The 21,229-nt window shown below is 35.0% G+C and overlaps 1 protein-coding gene across 7 annotated transcripts in view; it reads right to left on the bottom strand.

Annotated features, from left to right (window-relative positions):
• Positions 1-21,229, bottom strand: part of Rint1 (RAD50 interactor 1) — a 33,661-nt gene that overhangs the window by 10,249 nt on the left and 2,183 nt on the right. For 3 of the 7 annotated variants that reach the window (XM_058585510.1, XM_058585508.1, XM_058585513.1), the window contains exons 3-12: positions 17,855-18,042; positions 16,142-16,383; positions 13,722-13,871; positions 13,465-13,638; positions 13,214-13,363; positions 12,481-12,637; positions 10,252-10,362; positions 9,907-10,132; positions 8,734-8,871; positions 6,373-6,572 (exon numbers count right to left, since the gene is read on the bottom strand). In XM_058585510.1, the coding sequence (XP_058441493.1) occupies positions 6,373-6,572; positions 8,734-8,871; positions 9,907-10,132; positions 10,252-10,362; positions 12,481-12,637; positions 13,214-13,363; positions 13,465-13,638; positions 13,722-13,871; positions 16,142-16,383; positions 17,855-18,042 (1,736 nt within the window). The remainder of the gene's footprint in view (positions 1-6,372; positions 6,573-8,733; positions 8,872-9,906; positions 10,133-10,251; positions 10,363-12,480; positions 12,638-13,213; positions 13,364-13,464; positions 13,639-13,721; positions 13,872-16,141; positions 16,384-17,854; positions 18,043-21,229) is intronic. The other 4 variants (XM_058585511.1, XM_058585509.1, XM_046464194.2 and 1 more) reach the window with 3 other exon arrangements.

Here is a 21,229-nt window from a genome sequence, read left to right as displayed (position 1 = left end):
CACTAAGTTGCTAAGGCTGGCTTTGAACTCAGTCCTCCTACCTCAGCCTCCCAAGCTGCTGGGATTACAGGCATGCTCCAGCATGCCTGGCTAGTCATTTTCTTTTTCTTTCTTTCTTTATTTGTAGTTGTAGATGGACAGACTGCCTTTATTTTACTTGTTTATTTTTACGCGATACTAAGGATCAAACCTAATGCCTCACACATGCTAAGCGAGCACTCTGCCACTGAACTATAGCCCCAGCCCTAGTCATTTTTACTTGTGGTATTTTGCATTTTCCTGATGGCAAACATGCCCGCTTATTCATTTTTCTTGATATAGACTGAGAGTTGTAGGGAACTTGGAATACATGAAATTTAAGAGAGTTAAAATGTCATTTTTACAGGTGAAATTAACATTATCCTTTTTCCTCTTCAGGGGAAAAAAATGCTGTGGCTAATTAGCAAAAGATTAAAAAGAATTTAAATATCCACTGACTGAGGACTGGTTAGTGTTCTTCATACAATGGAATGATATATAGCTTATAGTTAAAAAGAATTAGACAATTCTTTTATGTTCTGAAATGGAATAATCACCGTGTCTTGTTAAATGGAAAAAGCAAATCAGAAGAGTTTTGTGGTATGTTATCATTCATATACACACACTCTTGTTTTTTTGTTGTACTGAGGATTAAACCCTGGGGCACTCTATCACTGAGCTATGTCCCTAACCCTTTTTATTTTAAGACAGGGTCTCAATAAGTTGCCAAGGCTGTCTTTGAACTTGCAATACTCTTGCCTAAGCCTCCAGAGCCACAGAGATTACCTGTGCCACCACACCCACCCTCCACACTGTGTTTTTATGAATAGCTTTGGTAGGCTACACAGAAATTGATAAAACTGGAGAGGGTCAGTATTACCACCTATTTTCACTATAAGCCATCTTGTGGCTTTTGAATTTTGTATTACATACATGGATTACATAGTCAAATTTTTTTCTCTTTTGCTCCTTTCTACAGTAATCACGTACTTAACTAAACAGAAAAAAATGTCACTAATAATAAGCATTTAATAATAAGATTAGCACTGGGCACAATGGTACACACCTATAATCCCACCATCTCAGGAGACTGAGGCAGGAGGACTGCAAGTTCAAAACCAGCCCCAGCAACTTATCGAGGCCCTAAGCAACTCAATGAAACCCTATCTCAACATAAAATATTAAAAAGGGCTGAGGATGTGGCTCAGTGGCTTAAGCACTCTTAGGTTCAATCCCTGATACCAGGGGGAAAAAAAAAGAGTAAGATTAACCATGAAGATCTGAAATTTCTTTCCTCAAAAATACAACTACAGAATACTCAGTATTCCATTTTTCCAAGGTTATTTTTTCAAATAAAACTCTAAACGGTATTAAACAATAAATATGTCATAATGAACCATGTTAAAGGCATCAAATATTTGGTTACCCTTGAAATGTTGCCTTAAGAATTTTTGGTTCCTTTGTTTTAAAGTTCTTAAAATGAGCCAGGAGTGGTGGCACACACCTGTAATCCCAGCTTCTTGGGAGACTGAGGAGGGAGGATCACAAGTTCAAGGAGAGTCTGGGCAACTTTGTGAACCCTGTCTCAAAATAAAAAAATAAAAAAGGCTAGGGATATATAGCTCACTGGTAGAACCCCCTTGGAATCAATACCCAATACCAAAACTAAAAATGGCTAGGGATTTAACTTAGTGGTAAAGTACCCCTGGGATCAGTCCCCAGTACTGCAAAAAAGTTATTGAAATGAAACTCATGAAAAATTAATAGCCGGGCATGAGGCACACACCTGTAATCCCAGTGGCTCAGGAGGCTGAAGCAGGAATATCTCGAATTCAAAGCCAGCCTCAGCAAAAGTGAGATGCTAAGCAATTCAGTGAGACCCTGTCTCTAAATAAAATACAAAATAGGGCTGGGGATATGGCTCAATGGTCGAGTGCCCCTAAATTCAATCTCTGGTACCCCCCACCAAAAAAAGAAAAATTAATAAAATTCAAGACGGGTGAGGTCGTGCATATCTGAAATCCCAGCTACTCAGGGACCTGAGGCGGAGGATCCCAAGTTTGAGGACAGCCTTGGCAACTTAGCAAAGACCCTATCTCAAAAAATAAAAGGGATAGAGATGTAACTAAATGATAAGGTGCTCCCAAATTCAATCCATAGTAATGCAAATAGAATAATAAACTAAAAGCCATTTAGAGTTCCCCCAAAGACTTCATGAATGATAACCAAACTACATAAATAGGAAAATCAGGCTAGGAGTACAACTCAGTGGTAAAGTGCTTGCCTAGCATGTGCATAGGTTCTGGGTTCAATTCCCAGCACTGGGGGGAAAAATCTGATGATCAATTTTCCTAAACATTTACTACTAAAATTTACTACTACTCAACATGAACATAGAATATTACTCAGTCTCTTTCAGTCTCACATTCATTTATATGGTAATGTGTCATGGCTACTTTTACCTGACCAGCATATTTTCCTTTTCTTTTGATAACAGTACCAGTACCCCTGATTTCCTTTGGGGAAATCACCTCTTCTACTCTGATGTTCTACTTCGAGACAACTAAACTCAGGTGGCATTATCCCTACTCTTTGTTGCCAAAGATGGTAATATCATGTCCTGGCCACACCAATGTTTCAGGGTTGGACCAGTAAGAGGTTACCTTGGTAAATCTGCTGAAACTATCAGGGGAAACACAGTCTTTTGAGATTAGGGATGGAACATGTGAGCCTGGAGCCACCTAGAGCCACCTAGAGCCACATGTCCAGAGCCTACCTGAGAATGAAACCAGAAATGAACTTTAGAATTCCTAAGTAATGAAAACCAAGCCAGGCAAGGTGTCACACAAATTCCTTATCCCATTCTATCCCATGACTTAGGCCAGTTCAAATCGAGTTTCTGTCACTTGTAAGTAAAAATTTCCTAATTCTGAATGCCTGGATATTTCAGGCTTGGCATAATCTGCCAGCAGTTATCAATAAAGAATATGCAATGAATGGAAATTGAAATCCGTTCTTTTTTTCTTTTTTCTAGTTATGTAATTATGTAAAAAAGAGCTTTAATGATTTTTTATTTAAAGCATTCACAGACTGAAGGACATTTTGATATTAAGACAGAATTAGCATCGTAAAAACCATGGTGAGACCTAGTTAATTCGACATAAGATTTTAAGTTTTCTAAGGGTAAGGAAAATGGCTAATTTGTCTTTGTTAACAGTCCCTGACACCAAGTAAATTAGTTAATGATGTTCCACAAATAATTTCATTGAAGCTAAAAATCTATCCCTGAATGAGTCTCTTATTAGATCATCTGGCATAAGAATCAAGAATGACAATTTGTTTCATACTATTGAAAAAGCTTTAGCAGCAAATGGAGCAGTGTGGGGGCTGGAAGAATACTCACTTAAATTAGAAACACGACACACAAAAGTGCAAAACGAATGAATGAATGCTGATTAGTTGACTTTAGAAATGCACTGATCATTACACTCTATAATCACTTTAAAAATATTTTATTTTCCTCGCTCAGCAGAATGACATTATGCACATAGATTTCTGTTAACATTTTTATATAAAACAATTTGAAATGATTATTAAGTCCCAGAGTTCAATTAAGAATAAACTACAGCCAGGCATGGTGACACACACCTGTAAATCTAACAGTTTGGGAGGGTAAAACAGGAGAATCCCAAGTTCAAGGTTAGCCTCGTAAACTTAGTGAGATCTTGTCTAAAAAAATAAAAAGGATGTAGCTCTCTGACTGTGATCATATTATCAATGTTTTATCTTGTTTATATCTGTTATTGGTAAATTCATTTTTGGTTTATTTGGCTTATTACTGTTTTATTTTGGCTTATTACCTGTTTTTAAGAAAAAGACTTTTTTGTTTTTTCTTTCATGGTAAATAGGAACAGTGAAGAAAGTTTTCTTCTAACAGTACACTATAATTTTTTGTTTTATGGAAAACAAAATACACTACATAATGCATTAATCACTATAATTTTTTGCCTCAAATTCATAATTTAAAATACATTCTTATCTTATTTCTATACTTCCTCCCTAATCCAGACACTAAATATTTTTTAAATGTCCGTGTTTAAATATGCTTCTTTTCTGCTTTTTTCTTACTAAATTAAAATTGGATAATATACAGATTTTTAAATTAATTCACCTTGTCCATCTTTGTAACACACTTAAAAATTATGTTTTTTGGGCTGGGGATATAGCTCAGTTGGTAGAGTGCTTGCCTTGCATGCACACCATGCTGGATTCAATCCCCAGCACCACAAAAAAAAAAAAAAAAAAAAAAAATTATGTTTTTCCCCAGCTAGTCAATCTTTCTAATTATATACTTCATAATTTTTAAATTCCCACTTTACCTATCACATATTAAGAGTAATATTTTAAGTTTATAGGTAAAATTATAGTTGTTTTATTGTTTACTTTCCTATTTTTGTTTTATGACATACGTTTATAATGAATGTATCTTCATATTCATTAACCTGTTTATGCAGCATAGTTTTTTTACTGTTTAATGTATATTTCACCATCTGTGGTCTAGTTCTCTAAAAACGTTTTGTGTCATGAACTTACTTTATGAAACACATAGGTGTTTCAGATGATCTCAGAACAGTGGTTCCCATGCAAGTGTACCTTGTCCAAGAAGGAAGTCTGGGAAGCCCTCTGAGATTACTATAATACTGTATCTAAAATAATTAAAGGAATTAATTTGTCTATATCAAGACTATAAAGACTAATTAGGTTTCTTCACTTCTGGGTAGAAGTACATTTGGAAAATCGGGTTACCAGAAGCCCTGTTAGCCAGTATATTCCTTGGGTTATTTTAATATTTATCTCTTAGAGATAAATACTAAAATATTTACCATGAAATATGATATCTGAGGCCTGCTTCAAAATAATTAAATGGTGTTGGGGGTTGTGAAGAAGTTGAAATGAAACAGAAGTAGGGTAAGAAGCTGGGTGGCACATGGGGTTATTTTCCTGTTTGTTTAAAAATAGTTATTTGAGGTGCTAAGGATCAAATCCAGAGTCTTATATATTCTAGGTAAGCATTCTACTAGGTAAGCATTCTACAACAAAGCCACATCCCAGCCATTAATAATTTTTTAAATATCTTTTTATTTATTTATTTATTTTTGTTGTGATTATTGATTTTGGTGATGCTGGGGATTGAACCCAGGGCCTGGTGCATGCAAGGCAAGCACTCTACCAACTGAGCTATTATCCCTAGCCTCTATTTATTTATTTTTATGTGGTGCTGAGGATCTAACCCAGGGCTTCATACATACAAGGCAAACGCTCTACCATTGAGCTATAACCCCAGCCCCATAAATAATTTTTTAAGTCTGAAAGAATTAAAATTTTAAAAATGTTTCTATTTTAATGATTCTTCATAATTTGTCATATTTTGAAGACATTCAAGTATCAAATGTTACTCTTTATTTTCCTTCAAGTCCTGGATTGATTGATTGATTGATTGATTTGATGGTGTCAGGAATAGAACCCAGAGTTCAGAGATTCATGCAAGCTAGACAAGCACTCTGCCACTAACTAACTATACCTATAGACCAGAGTCCTGGATTTTATTTTTTTTTTTTTAAATATTTTTGTCAGGGCTGGGATGTGGCTCAAGTGGTAGCGCACTCACCTAGCATGCGTGAGGCACTGGGTTCGATTCTCAGCACCACATAAAAATAAAATAAAGATATTGTGTCCACCTAAAACTAAAAAAAAATAAATAAATATTTTATATATATATAGTAGTTGTAGATGGACACAATACCTTTATTTTATTTGTTTATTGTATATGGTGCCAGGAATCCAACCCAGTGCCTCACCCATGCTAGGCAAGTGCTCTACCACTGAGCCACAACCCAGCCCTTTTATTGATTTTTGACATCATTATTTAATAACAATTTTTCCATGGTGGCAATTACCATATATGAATATTTTCTGAGGACAAAGAAAAATGAAAAGAGGTTCATTCTATGAGCAACTATTTCATGAAAGATTTTTTTTTTTTCAATTTTTTGTTTGTTTTTTGTTTTTGGTGGCACTGGGGATTGAACGCAAGGTCTCATGCATGGTAAGCAAGCATTCTACCACTAAGTCATATCTATTTCAGTCTTCCAACGGTTAAGTTCATTAAAATATCAGGATTATTTATCTATTTGGGATTTGACTGAGAAAAAAGTATATTTTAATCATATCTCTGAAGTTTGGCATCATTGTGATTGTGTCTAACATGTTACTTACAATAGATTCAACATTTCAAAAGGTCAAAATAGTTCAAACCACTAATATATTTCTTAATATAAAAGTGTTTTAACTCACAACATTGTCAGCCCAGTCTGCTAGTACTGTTGAGATGTAGTTCACAGCATTAAGAATTGCACAGTATCGAAAGCCAAGGGAGGCTCTAGTCTCTTCTTTCATCACCTGAGTTAATCGTATCCTAAAATCATCTACTAAATCCTTCTGTAACTCCAGGAACTGCAGCTTTCGGGAAGCTGTGGGGAGATTTTTATACCTGTCTGTGGAGAGAGTTAGTAAGACATGAAAGGTTTTGGTACCATCCATAATATAGGCTTTTGCTACTTTGCCAAAAGTCAATTTATCATTTATGTATGGATCTATCTTTTTCTAAATGCTCTAAGAATACAGGTTTCACAGGTATACATATTTATCAAGAATCACTGAACAGTAAACTGGGCAATGCACTTTACATTTTCATATAGTACACTTCACTGTATATAAATCATGCCTTGATTTTTTAAAAACCCATAAGAAAAATCACATTAAAAAATGCCGCTGAGGGGCTGGAGTTGTGGCTCAGCAGTAAAGCGCTTGTGTAACATGGGCGAGGCACCATATAAAAATAAGTAATAAAATTAATTAACGACAGTGTATGCAATTATAACTAAAAATTAAATATTTAAAAAAAAATGCCGCTGAGCATGGTGGCACACACCTGTAATCCAGCTACTTGGGAGGCTAGTGGAGGAGGAGTTCAGGGCTAATCTGGGCAACTTAATGAGATCCTATCTCAAAAAAATAAAAAGGGTTGAGGGCTGGGTATGGTGACACACACAGAAGCCTAGCAAACACACAGCTCTGGAGGCTGAAGCAGGAGGATCATAAGTTCAAAGCCAGCCTCAGCAACTTAGCATGGCCTAAGCAACTCAGTGAGACCCTGTCTCTAAATAAAATTTTTTTAAAAAAAAGGCTCAGATGTGGCTCAGTAGTTAAGCACCCTTGAGTTCAATGCCTAATACCAAAAAAGAAGGGGGGAGGGGGGCAGGGAATGTAGCTCAGTAGTAGAGCATCCCTGGGTTCAATCCCCAGTACCATAAAAAAAAAAAAAAAAAAAAAAAGCCTCCATTCTGCTATCATGTATAACTGATTAGAACAAATAAATAAATTTTAAAAAAATAAAAATAAAGGAGAAGCTCCTAAAGATTAAATAAGATACATATTTAAGGAATTACAGGTGACATGATGTTGAAATGTCCTTGAAAATACTCCAGGGGAAAAAAAGTTGGGTAGAAAAATGTTACAGAAAACACAATTGTTTTGAACCTTGACAATGGGTAACAAAGGGTCCTGCCTTTGTGTTTGTTTGAAAATATTCTTAATACAAATTTTTTTAAAGTCACATGAGGGCTGGGGGTGTGGCTCAAGCAGTAGCGCGCTTGCTTGACATGCGCGAGGCGCTGGGTTCGATCCTCAGCACCACATACAAATAAAATAAAGATATTATTCCACCGAAAACTAAAAAATAAATAAATATTAAAAAAAAATAAAATAAAGTCACATGAGTTTTTTCTTAAGTTTTTAAGGGTTTTTCATATTTTTTCTTATAATTAAGAATACAAAATTATTTACTGATTGGGCTAGAATACACTTCTTCATGTTATGTGAACAAGAAATGGATTGCCAAAGGAGCGGGAGGCAAAGAGAACTAAGGATGGTGTCAATGAAGGCTTCTGGAACCTGGAGAATCAGCAGGCCTACAGTGGGACAACATGGATGATGCCTTCCAACCAGGGCCAGCAGCTGCTAGGTTACTCTCCAGCCAGACAAATCTTGCATGATAAGAATTCCTATTCCAATCTTCAGGGGCTGGGGCTGTAGCTCAGTGGCAGAGCGCTTGCCTAGCATGCATGAGGCACAGGGTTCGGTCCTCAGCACGACATAAAAATAAGCAAATAAAGGCATTCTGTCTATCTACAACTCCAAAAAAACTTAAAAAGAAAAAAAAATTTACAGTGGCACATGCCTATGGTCTCCCATCTACTCAGGAGGCACCACTTAAGCTAGGAGTTCAAGGGTAGTCCAGAAAAACAGTGAGACTCTATCTCTTGAAAAAAATTAATTTAATTTAGGTCAACTGCCATTACTGAAGGCATTTGAAAGCTAAATGGCAAGACAGTTCAGGTAATAAAATTAAATTCTTATTTAATTGTTTAATTAAAACAATTCAAGAATTTTTCCCTTAGGTATACCAATGTTTAAGTACTAACTTAAATTATTAAAAATCCAAAAATCCAAATATTTGTTAGATATCAACTAAAATATAAACTGAATTATAATAACCACTGTATAATATTAATATTTTTGAGCTACTAGAAAAAGTATCATGTGAAAAGTCAATACTTTTAAAACAAAGCCCTATCATGAAACATTTATACTTACCAGTTATAACCAAGAGTAGAGTCATAAAAGTTTCTGCACAGTCTGGAACTTTCATTTCATCTACATCAGTGATATCCTTATATTGGGATACCCAGGCAGCTTCTGATGAAAGCATTGAGTCCATTTTTTGAAGAGCAACTGATATGAAGAAAAAAAGGATTATGTCAATTAAGTAATTATAGTCATTCCTTATTTTTTCAACCTATATTTTTTTTAGGAATTTGGGACTCTTCTATACAATAAACCCTAGTTATAATATATTTAAAATACTCTATTTTCAAATCTTCAAAATAGTTACACTGCTAAGGCATGGTGGTGTACACCTATAATCCCAGCAGCTCAAGAGGATGAGGCAAGAGGATCTCAAGTTCAAAGCCAGCCTCAGCAACTTAGCAACTTCACAAGACTCTCTCTAAATAAAATATAAAAAGGGCTGGGGGGCTAGGGCTTAGAGGTAGAGCCCTCACCTAGCATGCGTGAGGCACTGGGTTTGATCTTCAGCACCACATAAAAATAAAGGTATTGTGTCAACTTAAAACTAAAACATAAAAAAAGGTTTGGGGATCTGGCTCTGTGGTTAAGCACCCCTGGGTTGACTCCCAGGCACCAAAAGAAAAAAAAAATACTTACAATGACTACATCCAAAAAGATTCTACCAAGAACAAAAATACTATGTGGTAAATCTATAAAATAGCTATACGCTCTACCAGTTTGCCTGTTCCACTCTAGAAGCATGTAAAGTGTAATTCAAAAATAAAGTTTCATGGGAAGAAAAGAAAATAAGATTATCTCTGAAAGCAACTTGGTAAACTCTGACCAGGAAAATTTTTGATGACTATAGTTCCTACCCAGGATTAGAGGTGGAAAACACCAAAATTTATATAACAAAAGGTATCTAAATGGGAATAGGAAAGACAGTAGAGTGAATCTGACATAACTTTCCTATGCTCATATATGGATACACAACCACTGAAATTCCACATCATGTACAACCACAAGAATGGGATCCCAATCAAACAAGTTATACTCTATGTATGTATGTCAAAATATACTCTATTGTCATGTATATCTAAAAAGAACAAATTTTTTAAAGTGGAAAAACAAAACAAACAAACAAAAAAAAAAAAAAAAAAAAAACAGGCATCTCTGTCCTATGGCCACATGAGCACTTACATTTTCTCTCCACAGTCAACCATCTCTGAAAACAGGTTTCCTCTGATAGAATATGCATACAATTAGCAAAAGTGCTAGGATAGTAGTGAACATTGTGTAGCTCCCTTTCAAACAACAGCACCTCATCCACCAAATGACAGAAGAGATTGTCATCATAGAGCAGACAAGGAATATCTGAAGCTAACTTCTCAAGAACCAGCATCATGAGACCCCGAGAAAATTCAAGCTAAAAGAAATACACATGAAAAAAAAAAAAAAAGAAACACACATGAGGTAAGTAGATAACGAGGTATTCAAGTACAGGTACAACTTTAAAACTGAAACACTTAGGACTGAGTCTCTTACCCTGGCATTTACTGCAGAGCCCGCATTATCTAATATTGGCTGAATCTTCTCATCCAGAAATTGAGTATGGTTTCCAATCCACATAAGTACCTGAGCCAAGTACCATTCCGGCTAAGGAAGAAGGTAAAATAATTTAAATTTTTCATTTATTCCGAGTAGACAATCATAAATAAATATATATTTAATTGTAAACACACAACACTTTTAAAAAATTAGTTGAAAATTTCTATGTAGAAGAAAATAATTTCTACTCTGAACTTCAAACTCATGAAAAGCTTAATCACCAAATATTTCTCAATATTCTCCCAACAAATTCCAATAATGTGGTGTAAGCCAATAAACCCATAAATTTAAAATGCCAGAGGGGGTAAGGATATAAAGTATTTGCCTAGGATGTGCCAGGCTCTGGGCTTAATCCCTAGCACCATGGGGGGGAAAAAAAACTATATATATTTAAAACTTAGCACTTTAGTAATAGATAAAATGAACTGATGGCCTTTAAATTGTTTTTTTTTAAATTTTTAAACATCATTTTCTTCTTCTTTTTCTTTTCAAATAATAGATTAAGGAAAAAATTGAAAAAAAATTGGCTTAAAACAGGTATAATTATAGAAAGGAGTAAGAGCATTTTAAATTTTCCTTAGAGATGATCTCTGCAAGCATTACAAGTTTTGTTGAACAAAGATCCAAAAATATTTACTGAATGGTAAACCTCTCTTGTGTGCTAGATGTTGGGAATACAAAAATGAATAAGGGCAGTATCTAATCTCAAAGGTTGCACAGGTTAGGCTTGGTGGCAGAGTGCTAAGTCCACTGGAATCACACTTTCAAAAGCAGCCGACCAACTCACAAGTTTCTTACATCAACTTATTACTGCCTCTCTACAACTTTAGGTTCATTGCTTTGTCTTATTATTTAGTACTAAGTGGTTCTGCCCTTCCTTCTACCCCATTCAACAAAGGAGACCCATAAAGTGAAGCCACTATGCTCCTTCCTGTGCAAACACATAAACATAATTACCTATTCCTGGATTCCTTTTTAAATGTAGTAGGGATTGAACTAGGTGATAGTCTACCACTAAGCTACATTCCCAGCACTCTTATTCTTATTTTGAGACAGGATCTTGCTAAATTGCCAGGCTCAAACTTGGGATTCTCCTGCTTTAGCCTCCTAAGTAGCTGGGATAACAGGCATGTACCACACCATGCCTAGTGATTCCTTTAAAATTCTATGAATTTGATAAGTTCATTTATATGATATGTACATTATATGATATGTGATTTGGCATTAGTAAAATTTAAAATACTTACTGAACCCCTAACTTTATGTGCTACATTAATTGGTAGCAAAACTCAATAGATAAGGTAGTAAATAACTCCTTTTTCCTTTTTGGTACTGGGGATTAAACCCAGCAATGCTTTAACCATATCCCCAGCCCCTTTTCCTTTTTATTTTGAGACAGGGTCTTGTTAAATTGCGGAAGTTGCCCTCAAACTTGCAATGGTAGGCTGGGGATATAGCTCAGTTGGTAGAGTGCTTTGTCTCGCATGCACAAGGTCCTGGATTCAATCCCCAGCACCACCAAAAACAAAAACAAAAAAAAGGTTGCAGTCCTCCTGCCTCTACCCTACAAGTCACTGGGATTACAGGCATAAACCACCATGCCCAGCCCTCCTAGTAATTTCTAAGATTATAATTTGACTTATTTCTCAAGCCAAATTAAAGAAACATCTCAACAATATGCCTAGTATACACCAGTAAGGTCCCTCAATTAAAATATTGGAGATAATGTCCTCAAAACTGTTTACATTTATTCCCATAATCTCTTTGCACAGCTATAAAGCATTTTAGCATAAGTACCTATATTCAAAACTAATGCTCTACTATTTTGGGGAATTCACTTTTTCTTTCAATATATTTATAAATCCAAAGGAGCAATTTGTACAATGAAACACAGTGGATCCAATTGTAAAAACTGTCACAGCAAATGCTACAGCACCCATAGCAACCCTAGAAACTGGTCACATGACATGCCAATGAGTTAACTGACACCTGCAACATATCTACTTCCAAGTCCCCTATTATAAATGGCAGTGACAAAACATGAATTTACCTCTTTAGAAGAAAAACAGAAAAGTGAATAGAGGTAAATTTTAAGTTGGTAAAAGTACAGAAATATTTAACATTTGCTATTACTAAAAACCAAAGGTAAGAGTTGGCAAAGCACACCTTGCTTATAACATTAGTCTGTCGGTTGCCTCTGAAGTGATACCTGAACCTCTTTTGAAGTGGAGTCAGCATAATCTGGATGGGCAGGATGACAGAAGGGGAAGGAGGAAGAGAATATTTTTCTGGGAGTTCTTTTGGCTCAGTAAGTAATTCATCTCTGACACAGTGAAGTCAAGGAAAAAGAATAAAATATACATACAGACACACACACACATATATATGCACATATACACTCACACACAATATATGTATACACACAATTTCCCAACAAATGTACCAATACTAAGTAAAAATTATGATACAAATAGTAAGTCTAACTTTACATTATATACAAGTTTAGAAAAAAAAAAACTGCACAACATTTTTATTAGAATTAATCTGTAAATCTTTTCTAAAATAAAAATATCAGGAAATTCAACTTATCATTTGATTAGATTAATATTTTGTTACTAAGGTTTCCTCCCAATTATTCATTCATTCTATTATATGTGATGCAAATATGATGCAAACTTGGGTCAGTCCCTGTCTCAGAACTCTTCCTTGCAATACTCTGGCCCACACAAAGTTCACTTTGCAAAAGAAAAATCCACCACTCAATGGCCATTGATACATCAAGTCCAACCCAGGACTCCCATTTGGTTCTTGACCACTTTCAAAAAGTTTTACTCTGTAGCCACAAATCCACTCTATAAAGAAGAAATTTTAGTTAAGTTTTCCACTTTGACAAAGATACGAGGTTTGCAGTTTCAATAACTGACAAAACAATGTCTCCAGGTTACTGTATATCTCAGGGGCACTGGTGGGTCGGTTTAAGCCAACAGTTTGAGATTGAGGGGGCACAATGAATGGCCAATGAATCTGTGCTAAAACTTCCTCAAAATCGCTGAAACAGAAAACAAACACACATTTCAGTACAAGGTTATCAAATAATTGCCAAATATCCAACTGAAAGTAATGACCATGAAATATGGGTAAATTCTCTACCTTGTAAGCTTGTCCTTGAGAATTTTATGCCAGAATTTAACTGTGGCTCTCATGAAACTGAGAAGATGAGTACAGGATGATTCCTGAAGTTTAATGTCAAGTTCTGTCATAGCCACCAGGATAGAGGCTGCCTCTGGCACATTATTGGTCATCAGATATTGTTGAATGTTATCACTGCAAAACAAAGGAAAGAAAATAAACTTAAGGAAAATTTATTCAGAATAATTATAAATTTGGAAAAAACGATTCTCCCTCACATTTTATATAAAGTTACATCCAAGGACGAATGAAGCACCACCCTGATGTGGCTATTTAACCTAACGCCATGTCTCTCTTGGATCCTGGAGTCCTCTAAATTTCTTAGCAACCTTCTAAGAGCAGCAAGCAGCCCATGTTCAGGATAGCATCTGTTAGGGTCAAGTACAATATCTTCAATTGTTACTTCTTTTGCCTAACAAATTTTGATTTCCCACTTCAAAGAAATATATTGCAAACTAAGTGTTCCATTATATTAGAATAAAGATTACTGTGCTTAAGAAATATACAAATGTTACAAAAGAACTTAAAATGTACAAGTAACCACAGAATATAGAAGGATTGCTTTCTAGGATGATATATATCTCTACAGAACACGGAAGCATAAAGGACATTTTAGAGCCTAAGAAAAGTCTTCATTTGGAGTGATACTGCTGTACTGTAGAATTCACGAAACAGAACAAAGTTGCTAGTCCTAACAAGAAGAAACTATTTAAATTAAAAGAGAGAATTACAAAAGCTCAAAAGAAAGCTAGAAATAGAGATGTTACCACAAAATACTTAAGGGAAAGAACACGTTATTAAAGAGAGAAACAATTGTTTCTGTACTTTGTTATAAATTTCTTATTTCTAATGATTCTTTGGACACATTTCTCTTAAACAATTCAGATATCAGAAATGGTTATAAATAATCACAGTCCTATTCTAGTTAACCTAATACTTTTAGTTAATCTAATAATTTTAATGAAGTACAATGAGAGGGAGACCTTTATACAACTTATTTTACTTAATAAGGTTATTAATATTATCTCTTACTGGTATTTTCTTTCAGAGGGGCAAGGAGAAATAAAGAAATAAAATAAAGCAAAGTTTAAAATTCCCTCACTGCAAATAATTTAAACAAGAATGAGATGATCTAAAAAGCTTAAGTCAATTTCTGGAATCACTAATCACACTACAGTCTTCAAAAATAAAACCTCATATATGCAAAATAAGGATTTTCATACCAAACTAATAAGTAAAATGCTTTATAATCTTAGGAAACATATGCAGGACAAAAGAATACATAACATTCATAACATATATAACATTAAATATATTAACTATGGTACCTCTTAAAGAAAATATTAAAAATTTTGGAACCAGACATGGTGGTGTCACACCTATAATCCCAGCTACTCAGGAGGCTGAGGCAAGTTCAAGAATGGCCTGAGTAACTTCCATGTCTCAAAAAAAAAAAAAAAAAAAACAAAAGGCAGGGAGCAGCAGGGGGTGGGAAGGGCACAAGCCTAGCACGCACCAGACCATAGTTCACTCATGAGGAAGGGGGTACTCTTGGATGATTTTTCTCCCTTTGGTTTTCCAGACATTAATGGCTACTGACAGTTATGCAACAAGAATAGCTAAAACTAAGCAAGGCTCCAACAATATAATTTCAGGGGACCATATCATGAAACCAAATAAGTTGCCCCTTTGGGTAGAAATGTTACTCTGGCTTGTTTAAAAAGCAATACCAGATATAATCACCAGTGGTATATATTCAATTTAAAAGAACTTCTTTCTCTTCCCCCCCCTACTCAGTAGAATTTTGTTATTCATCTAAGAAAAGTTATTTAATGATTCACACTGAAAAAAATTCAAATTCTAAGCTGGGCGCAGTGGCACACGCCTGTAATCCCAGTGGCTCAGGAGGGTGAGGCAGGAGGATCCTGAGTTCAAACACAGCCTCAGCAATGGTGGGGGGCTAAGCAACTCAGTGAGGCCCTGTCACTAAATAAAATATAAGGGGCTGGGGATGTGGCTCAAGTGGTAGCGCGCTCGCCTGGCATGCGTGTGTGTGGCCGGGGTTCGATCCTCAGCACTATATACAAACAATGATGTTGTATCTGCCGAAAACTAAAAAATAAATATTAAAAAATTCTCTCTCTCTCTCTCAAAAAAAATTGAAAAAAAAAATATATAAAATAGGGGTGGGGATGTGACTCAGTGGTTAAGTGCCCCTGAGTTCAATCTCCAATACAAAAAAAAAAAAAAAAAATTCCAATTCTAGAGGAAGCAATCCATCTCATTGTGACAATCTCTAAAAATTAAACAGGGATACCTGTTACCCACACTGAGTGTTTGTTTTACTAATTTCATATTACAAACAATACTTTTTACCACATGTTCATAACACAACTATAAGACTTAAAATTTTAACATACTTACTTTCTTTCAAATGCAAATTAAACTCCCTGAAAAGTTTATGTTCATTCACAACAAAGGAAAAGAATCATTATCATAATGCTATTTTCCTAACAACTGGTAAAATTACATCATTATAATCTTTAATTAACTCAATTATTTAATGGCAAGCATGCATGCTCTAAGACAGAGCCTCAAAGGAAAACAATAATTATGAGAACAAAGCAGCCCATTTTACCTTAGTTCTTCAATTTGAGAAATCCATTTAAGGTAAGCGAGATGCCGTTCAATCTCTTCAATTTGGTTAATCATGGCCCCGAGATCATCCATCCAAGGCTGTGCGGTCAGCAAATGGCTGTTAATGGAACTGAAGAGATGAGTTTCTTGCTCCAGAAACAGATTAAGGAATTGCTTTGATTCTTCTGCATTTTTTAAGGCACTCTGAATTCTTTTAGGAATTTCTGATGAAATGGTAAGTACCTAACCATACCAAAAATAAATAAATAAATAAGACAAAGAGAATAGCAGCGATCAGATAAAATTTTCATAATCTTTTTTTAGTTCATTCATTTCCAAATGCATGTTTGTTCTGACAGAACTGAAAATTATCTATTAAAAACTTCGAAAGAGGGCTGGGATTGTGGCTTAGCGGTAGAGTGCTCACCTCGCACATGCGAAATCCCGGGTTTGATCCTCAGCACCACATAAAAATAAATAAGTGAAATAAAGGTATTGTGTCCAACTACAACTAAAAAACAAATATTAAAAAAAAAAAAACTTCAAAAGAAAGATTTGATTTCTTCAACCCTACCAATCAATCCAAATATAAAATGCTGGATGTGAATGCGACAAACCATTATGTTCAGTATGTTTATTTACGTATAATTTGTGAAAGTGCAGCCTAGTGTCGCAGCAGAACTGACCTTCCTGTAGAAGGACTGGCAGATGAGGTGAGGCATGGTAGAAGACCACACAATGGATAGGCACAACCCACTCAGCTACGACATAACCTCTAACAGAGCCCTTCAAGAGTGAAACAAACTGATGGGGCCAGGCTAAAAGTAGGTGTAGTAGAAAGATAAAAAGAGGAGAGTTGAGGAGGCCCAAGGTGATGGGTAGGGATAGGAGAACATAAGACAACTGACAACCCAGGGATGACATCCACATACCCACAGACTGTACTTAACCTAATTTAGTAGTTAAACAAACAATATTTTTTTTTTCTTTGACTATTCCAGGTATACAGATCCAGTTATTTTAGATTCAAGAATACTTTCATTGTTTTTTTTTCAATTATTTTAGGTAATGTTTATTGTAAAAAGAAAAAAAGAACCTGAAAAGACATAAAATATGAAGATAATAAGTCACTTTCAGCCAACTACCCTAAAATAACCACTATTACAATATTATACTTTTTGTGTTTTTCTTGCTGTGCATTTATTAAAAAAAAAAAAAAAAAAAAACAACTGGAATGACAGTGTCTAAACATTTTTGTAAACCACAAAATTATTTACTCATAAAGCACTTTAGAAGTCATTCTATAAAAGCTATATAAAATGTTAGCTATCATTATGTTTTCAAGACATAAATCAGCAGGAACTTTTGCCTTTTAAATAATCTATAAAACATGTAGTACCTTTGTAGGTCTTTAAAAACCTATTAAATAGTTTAAAATGATTAGAATTTTGTCACAATCCAAACTCTAAAATTCTATAAATAATAGTGATTATGTTTATATTATATTCCTATAATGAGTATGTTATTGATATTATTTTTTTATATTTATTTTTTAGTTGTAGTTGGACACAATACCTTTTTATTTTTATTTATTTTTATGTGGTGCTGAGGATTGAACCCAGGGCCTCGCATGTGCCAGGCGAGCGCTCCACCACTGAGCTCCAGCCCCAGCCCCATTATTATTGATATTATTTCAACGAGTTTTAATACTTACCTGTTCTTCTAACTGCATTTTACTTTCTGTCATTTGTTCTATGAGTTTATCAAGTTTTTTTAAAGATTTAAGGTCATTTCCAACTTCCTTTTCTATGAATGCAGACACATAAGAAAGGTCACCATTATCTGTATCTCCGCAGACCTCTTCACCTCCCACGAGAGATGCAATGTTCATGTCACCTAAAACTTAAAAAGGAACTACTCAATACCACTAAGCACTATAGAGTTAAAGGAAATATAAAAGATACACAAGACAGTGTGTTTACCTTTAAACACTAATAATTTTAAAACACATACAGTATATATAGACACATAATATTTAAATGAATAGCTATAAAGCAGTCTATCAAGCAAGTACTACAAAATACTTGAGTGGAAGAAATTCAGAGTGAAGGAAAAAATCTCATAAAGTCTGACCTAGTAACCAGAGGTTTCAATAGACATTGTCATGACAATGCTAATACCTTTTCAATTTTTTTTAGTTGTTGATAGAACTTTATTTTTATTTATTTATAGGCGGTGCTGAGAATCGAACCTGGTACCTCACACATGCTAGGCAAGTGTTCCACCACTGAGCTACAACCCCAGTCCCCCTTTTCTAATTTTATAAGGAATCAATGGTAGATTTAGACTAACAACAAATGAGTTCTCTAGTTTTAAAATGTTAAATTATTGAAATATTTCAAGTATATGGAAGAAATTTGAAAAGGTGACCAATAAGTAAAAACTCTTAAACAGTTTTAAAAGCTTAAAATGTCATTGTTACAAAGATGTCCATATCAGAAACAGGAAGAAGGAAAAAAGAATACATGAGAGAAAACACAAAAATTACTTGAAAAAAATCAAAATGGCTATTTTGTACAAAATGAGATTCTTTCCATGGCAAACAAACCAGATTTAGCCCAATTTATATTGGACTTAGTAAAAACGTGGCAAAGCAGATGACTTGGACCCTGAAGCCATTTCTTGTTGAAGAGCAATGTGAAATTTCCCAAATACTCACCAGGATGTTTATTAAGACCTAATTAAAGTTACCTGTAATTCTTTTTAAGCAAAAGTCAAATATATAAATTTAAATTTTTCAAGTTGTTTTTATTTTTTTTGGGGGGGGGGTACCAGGGACTAAACTCAGGGGTACTATTTTGTATTTTATTTAGAGACAGGGTCTCACTGAGTTGCTTAGCACCTCGCTTTTTATTGAGGCTGGCTTTGAACTTTCGATCCTCCTGTCCTAGCCTCATGAGCCGCTGGGATTACAGGGAGCCACTGGGATTACAGGCATGCACCACCTCACCCAGCTTAAGTTTCATCTTAACAAAATACTTAAGAAAACAAATTTTTAGTAAATAGTCTATTTCAAAGGCAACTAAATTATTTTCAATTGTCTTAAATTTGTGGATCAATAGCATTGCTCTTCTTATCAGGTATCTCTTGCTATACTTTGCTGACCAGTGTGGCATTCTTTTTTTTTTTTTTTTCAGTACTAGAAATTGAACCCGGGGCCTTCTGTATGCTAGGCAAGTGCTCTACCACTAAGCTACATCTCTAGCTCTTTTTATTTTGATAAAAGGTCTCACTAAGAATTGAACAACAGCAGATGAGGTAGAGAGGGAAGATGGGAGGGGAGGGGAGGGGGGATAGTAGGGGATAGGAAAGGTAGCAGAATACAACAGTCACTAATATGGCATTATGTAAAAATGTGAATGTGTAACCGATGTGATTCTGCAATTTGTATTTGGGGTAAAAATGGGAGTTCATAACCCACTTGAGTCAAATGTATGAAAGATGATATGTCATGAGCTTTGTAATGTTTTGAACAACCAATTAAAAAAAAAAAAAAAAAAGGTGCCCAGGCTGGACTACTTTGATCCTCCTGTCACACACTCTCAAGTAGCTGGGATTACAGGTGTGGCACTGTGCCTGGCTCAGGGTGGCTTTCTGAACTGTGCCCTGCACCTCAGGGACCTGGAGGTTCATAGCAGTTTCTTGGCAAAGAATTAAGGGGTGACATGACCAAAGAAAAAGGGAGAGCACAAGGGAAACCAGGAACAGTCCTCGCAGCCCACCCCAGTGTGCTGAGTTCAGGTTTCTCTCTGAGGAATCTGTTTCCATGCATAAGCTATCCTCTTTTCATTACTCATAGCTTCTTCTTCCAGGCAAGTTTTGAAAACCTGAAGTATAATCATAGCTTCATTTCACTGATAAACACACTCAGTTCTACTCCCTCCACAATTTGAATTTTTCCACATTGATGAATTAACCTTTCTAGATTCGAGTAATTCCTAGTTTAAAAATAATTTTTAAAAAGTGTGTATGTGAGGGATAAAGCTGGGGGGAACGAAACAGACCCTCCTGGGGAACAACATGTAATCACCTTCATTACAAGTCATCCTAACTATTAACATCTAAATATATTCCTAAATGTAAAATGTAAATATCAGCTATTATTCAGTTATTTATGTAAAGACTAACAAAATACAAATCAGTATGTTTGGTATCAGGTATGTTATCCCCTCACCCTTCCTTCTACCACCAAAAACTAAAATTTCCCTTTGTTCTATTTAACTTCTAAAATTCATTTCCTGTTCTTTTTTTAAATTATTTTTTAGCTTTAGGTGGACACCATCTTTATTTTATTTTTATGTGGTGCTGAGGATCGAACCCAGTGCCTCACGCATGCCAGGCAAGCACGCTACTACTTGAGCCATATCCCCAGCCCCTCATTTCCTGTTCTTAATCCAATACTATTTATTTTCTTCTCCTTCACATATGAACGGGATTGACCTGTCTGCATCCACACTTTATTAATATATAATAATACAGTATATTAATCACAGTACATAATATCATACATAGTGCAATTGTAAGTTAATCATTATATATGAATATTATATTAATATCATTGTATATTCACAATTTCTTCTTTTTTTTACCTATTTATTATAAATAAGTGAGTTGTGTATATCCACAAATAAACAGAGACAGGGAATCCTCCGGGAAAAGTTAGGTTGCTACATCTTAGGGAGTTGATTCTACCTCAACATAAAAGAAAAAAAAAAAATCACATTCTTTACGTATATAACAATTCAAATGTGTCATATAGTACATTCTTAATCAAATTACATACTTCAAAATGACACACTGGTGATTTAGGAGATTTTTATGTCTCTCCTTTTCCGTTTTTTGTAAAGAGCACTACTAATTGCAAAGTAGTTGACTGAACACTGGGAACAAGGACAAAGTCCATGATATGACAATCAGTGTCTATCCTGTTACTAAAATGATATATTGGTAGGCATCAGACTTCTGAGGCATCTGAATGTGGAAAAGGAAAGGTATGTTATTCAGCTTTTCATCTCAGTGATCAAAATAT

This window comes from Marmota monax, unplaced genomic scaffold (assembly GCF_021218885.2).
Source record: "Marmota monax isolate L192 unplaced genomic scaffold, Marmota_monax_Labrador192_F-V1.1 WCK01_AAM20220418_F8-fsc00065, whole genome shotgun sequence".
Taxonomy (NCBI): Eukaryota; Metazoa; Chordata; class Mammalia; order Rodentia; family Sciuridae; genus Marmota; species Marmota monax.
Note: the sequence above shows the minus strand (reverse complement) of the source record. Positions and strands in the feature narration are given on the sequence as shown.